This window comes from Corvus moneduloides, chromosome 1 (genome assembly GCF_009650955.1).
Source record: "Corvus moneduloides isolate bCorMon1 chromosome 1, bCorMon1.pri, whole genome shotgun sequence".
Classification (NCBI taxonomy): domain Eukaryota; kingdom Metazoa; phylum Chordata; class Aves; order Passeriformes; family Corvidae; genus Corvus; species Corvus moneduloides.
The window spans coordinates 89,237,690-89,247,941 of record NC_045476.1 but is presented as its reverse complement, the minus strand read 5'-3'; the positions used below and the strand labels follow the sequence as shown (position 1 = coordinate 89,247,941).

The 10,252-nt window shown below is 44.7% G+C and overlaps 1 protein-coding gene across 1 annotated transcript in view; it reads left to right on the top strand.

Annotated features, from left to right (window-relative positions):
- The first annotated feature begins 1,374 nt into the window (after window positions 1–1,374).
- Window positions 1,375–10,252, top strand: part of ANKRD33B (ankyrin repeat domain 33B) — a 53,854-nt gene continuing 44,976 nt past the window's right edge. The window contains exon 1 of the mRNA XM_032117960.1: window positions 1,375–1,821. Within this exon, the coding sequence (XP_031973851.1) occupies window positions 1,390–1,821 (432 nt within the window). The 5' untranslated portion in view covers window positions 1,375–1,389. The remainder of the gene's footprint in view (window positions 1,822–10,252) is intronic.

Sequence of the window (10,252 nt, the reverse complement as noted above, 5' to 3'; positions counted from 1 at the left end):
TCCCAGTTTAGCTCCTTTGCAGAAGCAGCCAATCAGGGAGCTATTTATTACTAATTCTGCTTACGGATATCCTCCTGCTGGGCACTGGGATAACCCCGCCAGTTAGGAATCAGCAAGAAGCCGCTGGGCTTTGTATCACCCATCACGTCTGGTTTACACAATGTTTTCTTGAAAGACTGTAAACACCTACTATGTGGGGCCCTTTACTCACAGTTACATTCTACTTTTCATTCCTAGCTTCTTTTAGTGTAAAAAGTGTGGATCATACTCTGCCTCACCTCGTGCAGGAATACATGCTCGTTTCTCTCCCATGAGACAGACAGGGACTTGGACCTTGGACGGTCACTTGCTGAAGAATGTCAAATACATGAGATTCACTTCATAAAGCTGTTGAAGAAAGCAAATATCCTATTTTGTTGGCCAAAGGGCTTCTCCCCACTGTTTCCCTGCCAGAGAACGGTGCTAATCCACGGCATTTGAAAGGGAAAAGAGATTTTAGAGGAACTGTGACAAAGCAGGAACTCAATTGATACATACATTATTCCTCTCAACCTAATCTCCAAATGCCTTCCATAAAAAGTACGTGCCTGACATGTCTACAGCTGGTAAAGCGCCAGGGCTGATTTAATGAATTACTTGCTTCTGAAGCTCTGCTTCGAAGCACGGAAATTCTGTGCCATCATTCCCTTTAGTTTCAGTATTTATTTCAAAACACGAATTCTGCACGGGCTAGTTGTATTCCTGAAAAGTTTTGCGTACGTCGCTGCAATCGCGGCTCTCGGGACCGCAGTTGGTGCTGAAGGAAGGACCAGTGGCAGCCGCGGGTCCCGCCGGCCCCACTCCCGCCCCTGCCTCCCGCGGGCGGGCTCGGCGCGGGCCCTTTGAGCCCAGCAGCGCAGCGGAGGGGCCCGGGGGCGCTCAGGACGCTGCGGTCCCGCACCTGCAGCTCGGTGCCCGCAGGGAGCAGCCGCGGCAGCCGCCCGTTCCCCCCCACACCGCCCCGGCACCGCGCCCCGCCGCTAAACCCGAGCCCCAATCTCCTCACAGCGATGCTGAGCGGATTACGGGCCGGGCGTTTGACAACAGCCTGCGCTGCCCAGAGCCGCCCTGCCCGCCCGCAGCCTCTCCCCGCTCCCCGCGGCGGCGGCAGCTCCCCCGGGCCGGGCCGGCGGCGGTGACCGGCCCCCGCGGACCCTCCCCCGCAGGCGGCGGCATGCCCCGGCCCGGGGGGCCGCCGGGCTGCCGCGGGGCGACCCGCGGGACGGGGCTGACGCTTGCGTGAGCGGGGCAGCGGCACCCGAGCCCGGCGAGGCAGAGCCGCGGCTGCCGGGCGCCCTGAGCGCCCCGCGGGGCCCAGCGCAGCTCCCGCGCCCCGGCCCCGCGGCCGGCATGGTGCTGCTGTCGGGGCACGGCGAGCAGCTGCCCGGGGAGCGGGTCTGCCCCGCGCCCGCCGCCGCCAAGGAGATGCCCGGCGCCGAGGCGGAGAGCAGCCCCGAGCAGGGGGCGGCGGAGGCTGCCGCCGAGGAGCCGGACGAAGAGGAGGAAGAGGAGAAGGAGGAGGAGGAGGATTGCCAGGAGTACGAGGACTTCTCCGAGCTGCCCGACACCTGCAGCATCGCCTCAGACGACTCCTTCTACCCTCCTGGGGGGCTGGAGGACGACGACGAGGACCTGTGGTCCCTGGAGGGGGACGACCGCGACAGCCCCGAGGCGCTCAGCCTCTTCCGAGCCTGCTGCACTAATAACAGCATCGTGCTGAAGGCGCTCATCCGCCAAGGCCCCCAGGAGGAGGAGGTGCGGGAGGCCGACCGCAACCGCAGGGTGAGCATCCCGCGCCGCGCCCCCGGCAGCCCGGGCATCCCGCCCGGGGCAGAGCGGCTCCCCGGCCGCCTCACCGCCGAGCGGAGCCGGGGCAGCAGCCGTGCGGCTGCTGGGTGACACCCCTCTCCTTTCCTGGGGGGCTGCTCTGCAGCCCAGCGGGGACGGGACCCCAGGCAGCGAGGAGCAGAGAAGGGCGTGACGCTTCGCCTTGCCAGCCCTGACTTTCCACCTTTGGCTAAGGAAGGGTCCGGTTTATGGGATGAGACAGAGGTTGAGATGAGATTCCAGTTTTCCCGCGAGCAGTTTTGAATTGAGTTTTGTTTTCCCACAGTTTATTGGGAACCGAGAGTGGCATCATTGGTAATGGTTGTGTTCAGCATCAAAAAACCTTCCTCTTTTCTGGGCTGTTCATGCCCTGCAGTACTTTATGATGTTCACCTTGAAAATCTGAACCACTAACAAAAGTTTTTGTTGGGGGGGGAGGGGAGGGTTGATGTGTGTGGTTTTTGTTTGTTTGTTTGTTTTGGGGTTGTTGCTGTGTTTGGTAGTTTGTGGGGTTTTTTAATTATGTTTATTTTTTCTTTCTGCTTTAGCTGCTCCCAAAATGTAAGCTTGTTCCTCGTTCCTAGACTGCCTAGCAGGGCTCAGGGTATTCCTGTGCTGAAATCAGAATCAGAGTTCTCCTTGTATTTATTTTGTTGCTGACAATCGGGTTTTGGGGTTTGTGTCAGTACAAGGTTTGTGGTTCAGTTTTTGCCTGTTACTTAGTTAATTGCAGGGACAGAAGTGTACTTCACTAAATCAGAAGGTGAAAACTGGGGAAAGATTTCCAGATTAATATGTAACTGGGACATTTGAACAGCAGTATTGAAGATTACCAATATTACTACAGTTTGTTTTAAACTGAAGAAGTTTTTCCGCATAAACAGTCTGCAAAAACAGTTCTGTGACTATTCTGTGAGAGCAGTGTTTTGAAAGGAAACCTGTGTTGTTTTAATTGGACAAGTAACTTGCACATTCTGGCAACATAAGTGGTCTTTGCATTGAAAAGAATGCCATAATTTGCATTTGGTTCTGTCTGGAGAGGGGCTTTTCTTGTGTCTTAGATACATGTACATACAGGGCTTTTCCTACAAATATCTTTACTTCTGCTCCAAAGGATTGGTTTTAATACAGATTTTTAGTGATCTGACGCACTGAAAATTTTTAAAAGACAAAATGTCGTATTAACACATCTAAGGGAGAAGCAACCAGTGGCGTGAGGGTGGGAATGAGCAACATAAGACAGACAGAGTTTACATAAATTCTTCTGCCCAGGCCAGGATATGGCGTGGTTATGCTTTAGCTGGTAACATGTGAGATCCAATTGTACATTATGGGATATTTTGAAGATCCTGCAGATACACCTTTCCCATATATCAGTGCTGTGCCTGGGCTGGAGCCCAACCCCAGCCCTGACATTGTGTGGGGGTTGGGCTCCAGCCTCTGCTAAGGTCCATTGATTCAGCATATTTCAGGTGTGTGACAATGCAGGAGGTTTGGCCCCTCCATACATGTGGCATAAAGGGCCAAGTGCCCCAGAGCTGTCCCTTCTGAAAAGGTGGCCTTCCTGCCCAACAGAGGGCAAGCAGCTGGCTGTGAGGAGCCACAGGAACCCTCCCTCTCAGGGCTGGGGTCCTGCAGACCTCAGACAACAGGTATGACAAAACTCAGCACAAGCATCAGCCCTCATCCCGCAGCTGCTCTTTTGGCAAAGGCGATCAGATCAGGGTTGGGAAAGCAGCAAATTCGCCTGTTTGGACAGCCCTCCCTTCACCATCCCCCTTCCCAAAAAGCAAGTTGCTCTTTATCTCTTCATCTTCAGAGAAAGGAGACAAAATTTTAGTTTGGATCTGAAAAGAAAGTTTATTTTCTTTATTCATACTGTAAAAAACTCAAAAAACAACAAAACAAACCAAAAATCTACTTAGGCAAATATTCCATTTGACCTGAAATTAAACATTGGCATAAAATTCTGTTTTCTTCATTTTTTATGAAAACAAAGTAAAAGATTCTGGAATTCAGCAACTTGTGAAGCTACAGGAATAATGTGGTAGACATGAGTTCTCTCTCCCTCTGCCTCCCTCACAGAAGTGCCCCAATCACAGCAGTACAGAGCAGGACAGTCTGTCTTTTCCAGACAGATGTGAATGGATTGCGAGAAATCTTTTGACTAGGAACCTGAAACTTCAGGTGTGACTCCTGCTCAGGGATATCCAGGCAAATCCTCATTTTTTTTCCAAAGAAAACCACCTTTGTGAGAACTTTACCTAACAAAACGAAAGTTTCGCTCAGGTCTTTTATTGCCCTTTCTGTGGAGTTTTTTGTATCTCTTCAATTTGAATACAACATCTTTGGACATTATCAATGAACAAAACAATTTTGCTGCCACAAAGTAACAGGACAGGTTACCCATACCTGGTGTGCTAATGAAGTTTTGTAGTTGCTGAAACTAAAGCTACTGCTGGCATTTGGCATCTTTTTTTTCAAGGATCATGTTTGTCTACAATGCTATCTTGAATGCGTTTATTGGAAAGCTCTACGATTTTTTCTTATTTTTTCATTTTCTTTTTTTACCTCTCTTTTTTAAACGTTTTTTTCTTTTATCTTTTTTCCACACTGTGAACAAATAAGATGAACTTGTATTTCTTCTAAGTTTTAGTTTCTTTTCCATGAGGCAGGAGAGAGAATGAAGAATAACTTGCTTTCTGAGAAGTGGGGTGGTGAAGGGAGGGCTGTCCAACTGAGGATATTAACTATTTTCACCCTCCTGATCTGATAACCTCAGGTATGGATGTACAGTATGGTTTCATTTTCACAATTTCTAAATCAGGTTTTCTTCAAAACAGACAAAACAAGAAACAAGTTATTGTAGTAAGACAATATTTTGATTCTGAAAGAAAATAAACTCAGCTCACAAACTGTAATGTGAAGAAACTTCCAAATGCCCTAAGTTGGGCACAAAGAGCCTGCTTTGTTTTTAGTTACTTTTACTTTGTCCTTAAAGTGTACATGTATAAATTTAAGATGTAGAAGCAATTCTCCTGAAAATGCTAGGATCCAGAGGTACCCTTACTTATTTTCCTCCACCCTTTGTGCCAAAATACATCAATTGTCTCTTTTGAGTCAATTTGCCAAGCCTGGATTGTGGCTCTTTGTGTCATTTTTCCAGAAGTATATTTTCCCCATAGCCTGTTCATGAGCTGCAGAACCTCCTGCCAGGCACAAGTTTTCATTAAATTCACCTTCCTGCAGTAAATCAGACTCCACAACATCTGATTTATTAGTCACCACATGTAGCCTGAAGATCTGTACCTTCCCTGTCTTGTTTTCATTACTGTCAAGACAACAACAGTTTATATATCATTGACTGCAGAGGATCCCCAAAGGGCTGATCCCCTCCTCTTCTTTTGCACTGCTCTCTACACATGGAATCCTGAAAGACTGGATTGGTACTGCTGATTTCCTCTCCTTGCCCAAGTTAATACTGAAATGTTTGGAAAACAACTATGACAGCATATAATATACTAATCATACACAGTGCAGGGTGACCTCTCATTCTGTAATGTTTGTGTATTTACCCTAACAGTAAAGAGGGATTTGAAAATAGACACAGGAAAATAAAATCATGGCTCTGGTGAAATTTTCTGACCTGACTGAGACCATAGTATCATTTGACTAATGGTGCTAACTTTTCACCTTCTTGCTTGGGGACTGGTTCTCCTTCCTCACTAGCCAAATTTCTAGAATTTTAGATATTTTTATCTCATTATCTTAACATCACTTAATATCAAATTTTGCCTGGTGATCAGGATTATATATATACTCAGAAAGACAGAGTTTCAAAATCTGGTGTTACCTAACTGTATAATGCAAGCAAATTTAGAAATTTGCCATGACAATAGAGAAGGCATTAAGAGATGGGGGAGAGAGAAAAGAAGGCAAAGAACATTCCCTTTGCCAGATTGAAAATAATCACTGCAGCTGATCCGCAGTAAGGTTTTGTGTTGATCTTACAGGTGGCATAGCCCATATTAGCAAGAATATTCTGTTGTAGTCTTTTTCAGTTTTTCTTTTTTGTGTCATTGTTCAATGAGTGTTTTGGCCAGTTCCATGGACAGCTATGGATGTAACTGTGGGAGTGTTTCTCTGAAAGCAGCCTAGGCTTGCTTGTGTGCTGCACACTGTGAGTGGGTGTTTTGGAATGGCATCACTCACCTGGTTTCCTTACTGGATCCATGGTGGTATCCATCAGACCTGTCGTGTTGTTCTTGCTCTGTGCTGCTGGCTGCTCCTCTGGCTCTGTACAGCCACAATGAAACCTCCTCAGGCCACTCGCCCAGTTCAGGGAGCATTACCCTTCAGGGTTTTTCACAGAGCAATGCACAGTGAATCCTCCATGGAGCTGACACCTGAATTTGTCTTTGCCAAAGGGCTGGGCTTCTGAAATTGCGACTGGTTGTGAAGGACAGGGAGCCAGTGGTTCAATTCCCACTTTCTGGGTGAGGGAACTTTGTGTTGGATAATGCTTTTCTAGAAAGTCATGTATCGCAAAAAGTGCCAGAGCTTGTGTAACACTCCATTAACTTGTTTTATTATTTTTTTTTTAATCTTCAGGATGTTAACTTGCAAAAACAAAAAAATCAGGAGTCCAGCATTTTCTGGTAAGGGATGAAGTTCTCCCTGTCCCATATTGCTTTTCAGTTTTCATGGCATGTAGCTTAATTCATCCCATGTCAGAAAAAGGATTTGAAAAACATCATCTACTACAGTGCTCAGAATATTTTTTTAAATTATTATTTTCATAAACAGCTTCAGTTCCTTCATATTATCTTATACAACACATTCTCATGGAAACAATTGTATTGAAACTTAACATCATGACACTAAACCATAAAAGGGAATTTTTTTTGGGTGAAAGTACTTTTAAAAAGACTCTAACAACAAAAGTAATCTAATTTAAACCCTTTAAAAAGTACAGAAATACTCAAATGCAGTAAAAAATATCCCTGGAAATACATGTTTGTGCTTAAAAGGGAAGTGAGTAGGGTAAAGAATTGTAGATGTCAAAAAAAAAAAGAAGGGGGAATTCTTCAAATACAGTAATTACAGCTCAAGGTAAGCCATTAGAAAGGAGTAGATAGAGCATGGAAAATATGAAGTGAGCTGGCTAAGAGGGAATTTGGTGAGCTAACCAGAGCATGAACCAGACTGATGCAGGTAGGCACTCAGAGGCATTATCAGCAGAGCGTGGGCAGGTTAGCTGTCTGCCTGCTCTTGTCTGTGTTCATCTGAAGTATTAGGTCAGTAATGCCTTTGTAAACCTGGCACAAGAAGATATCCTTTAAAATAACTTTACTGAAGAAAAAGTATGTGCACGGAACATAATTTCTGTCGATTAAAGAGAACAATTAATAAAGACCATGAGGGTGTGTAGACATAAAGATTGGGAATGCAGGTCTTTAGCTTACTGCTGGAAATGCATGGTCTGACCAGACTGCGTCCTCCATGGAGCTGACAGATAATTTGTACTTAGATATAATTATACATTTATATTATAAAAAGATATAATTTGTACTTAGTGTCAAAAGTAGCAATAGCTAATAGATGTAACTCATACTTCAAATACAGATTTGAAGACCACATGAGAAAGTTGTGCAAGTTTAGTCTAGTTTCAAGCGGTACAACTTTTAGAGAAACCAGAGGAAGAACAGTTTCCTTGAAGAATTTTGACAAATTGCTCAATGCCAAGTACATGGAACAGGAGGGGTGTTTTTAGTCTGACTGTCGCCTGACACTGAACCGTGCCGTAAATCAAATGTGTCCTGATGGGAGAGGGAGTTTTAAAAGTCCTTGCAAGGAGTTCATGAAAACAAACAAAGACTTTCCTGGAGTTTCACTGCTGCCAGACTGTTGTTTATTAAGTCTTATCAAAGAAACAGAGTCACCGGCGTGACCCAGGCATAACATAGAGCAGCGAAAGAAGGAGAGAATTGTGTGTTTATCAAGATTTACACAGCCTTTTAAAGATAATTTAACCAATGGTTACTAAAAACGTATATTATTTTCACTTTCCTACCAATTATTCAGTAACACAGCCAGGAACTGCGGAATTTTTTGTCCAATCATCCCAAATTACTTTTACTGCAGATTATGGAGTAGTAAAGGAAGAAGAAGAAGGTTTGGAGAACAACAACAATCATCCATTTTGATGTCTTTTGCTCTTATCTATTTACTACAAAGAGAAGCCTAAAACCTCTAAATTTTGCACCCTGAGACAATCTTACATAGTAGTCTATAACCTAATTCACACCATTGTATTTTCCAGTTCTTGTCTGATAGTAGGCAGTTTTTTCCAAGGTTGGAGGTTAAAACAGTGTAGTTCAGGGGGGTAAAAACCCTTCAAAACAGGCAGAGAAATATTCTTGGCACTCTGAGTTTCTACAGTAGCCCAGAAGTAAAGGTCACATCAATTTTCAGTTCTACTTTAAGCAATGTTTCACGTTAGTGTCTTAAGTCAAGTATGTGGACTTGCAGGACTCCTCAGAGATGCAGGGATGATCCTGGTTACCCAGCTGAGTACAGGCTGACTCCAGATGTTACAAATTATACCTGCATTTTAAATCTAATTATAGCCTAACAAGACTGATTGTCTGGGACAACTTTCATCAGTAATTATGACGGATATAGAATGTGTTTTTAATATAACATGTCCATAACACATGGGATTTTGGGATACCTTACTGCCTTTTCCTAGGAGAATATTTGAGTTTTATTTCACAGTGCACATTGTGACAATGCAAATGCCTTCATCCCATTAGGAAATTCAAATTGATATTCTCATGGAGGAATTACTCAAGACAGAATATTGGCACTAATTTCCTTTTGTAAAGCTTCCTGAGATTTTTCAGTGTTTACTGAAGAGTCTTAGGAAGTTGAAACAGACAACACTGCTACAAAGCATCTGATTACTGAAAAAATGGGTCCTGTTGAGCTTCAGTAGCATATAGGAGGCACTGGACTTCAAGTATGCTGAGAAAGGGAGTGGTTCTAAAAGCCCCCATATTCCCAAATTCTTCAGCTCCAAGCTAGGTGCCAGTAAGGCAACAGTGGTAGCTTGTCTTACCAAGGCTTTAGTTCTCAAGGCAAGGGCTCTGAGGAAGAAAGAAGAACTGTAGAAGTGTTCCAGTCTCGGGCAGCAGGTTCAAAGCTGCCTGCTGAGAGGTACCACAGGAGCGGTGAGTTCGGGTGCCAGCTGTGATGGACAGCAGGTCTCCAGTGCCACACCTTTCAGCATCATCAAGGGCTTGACTCTCATGTCCTTTGGTCCTGCTGGTGCTGGAAGCAGTGATCTGGGCTGTGGCTCTTGGCGGCTCCCGAGTCAGGGTTGACAGATGGAAAGGCAGGGACAGGAGTGTCAGCCCCTCATCAGGGAGTTCCCTTTTCAGAGGTGCGAGACTCAATCGTCTTTCACTCAGTCTGACTTTTTGCTGGGTTTCAGGGGACATTTCAGAAAGGGTTTTGAAAAAGGCATTAATGTTCAGTTTTGCATGTAGCATAGAAACCTCTAGCTATCATCTTAATTTTAGTCACACAGTCTTGTATATGTGCTTGGGAATATAAACCATGGCAATAAGTTGAAAATAAAAAATGTTGAACAAAGAGTACAAGTAATCAAAACACGTATTTGGATATATCCAGACATTTCAGCAGGTGCTGTTATGTTCAAAATCTGTTCTACTGCTCAGGAAGAAATAGACAGAAAGATAAAAACCACAAAGCTCCATTATACATTTTGGAAAATATTACTGCGTGACAGACACCAACAAAAATCAGGTGTTTTACTGTAATACTTCTATATGTTGGTAGTACTTCATCTTCGCAGAGGAGATGGAGTAGCAACTCTTGTATGACTTTACAGGTGTTGGTTGCTTCCCACCAGATGAGCTGAATGTACATCAAGTTTATTTAAAATTACATTTCATTAAAATACATTTTTCTTCCTCTAAAGAGAAGCAATACATAATCACCAACTAAAATTCACTGTTAATTTTGAAATAAAGATAGATTTGGAAGGTGTAAGCAGCCTTTTACTTATAGAAAATCCTGCTAGATGAGCATGGGGGGGTGTGTGTACATTGCCAAAGAAAACCATCTCTGGCACGAGAGCACATGTGCAGCTCAGCTCACGTCCACCCTATGCAGGGTTAACCTCTCTGGTGTGGACCAAAGGTGGCCACAGAGCCAGTGCTTGGCCTGGATTTTCCCTGAATCCCAAGCTGTTCTCCTAATCCGTTCACAGTTTTTAGGCTTTTGAATTCAAATGCCCAAACTAGCATTTGTTGCGTTATGGTTTTGGAAATCATTAACTATGCTGGTACTAAAATTGGTA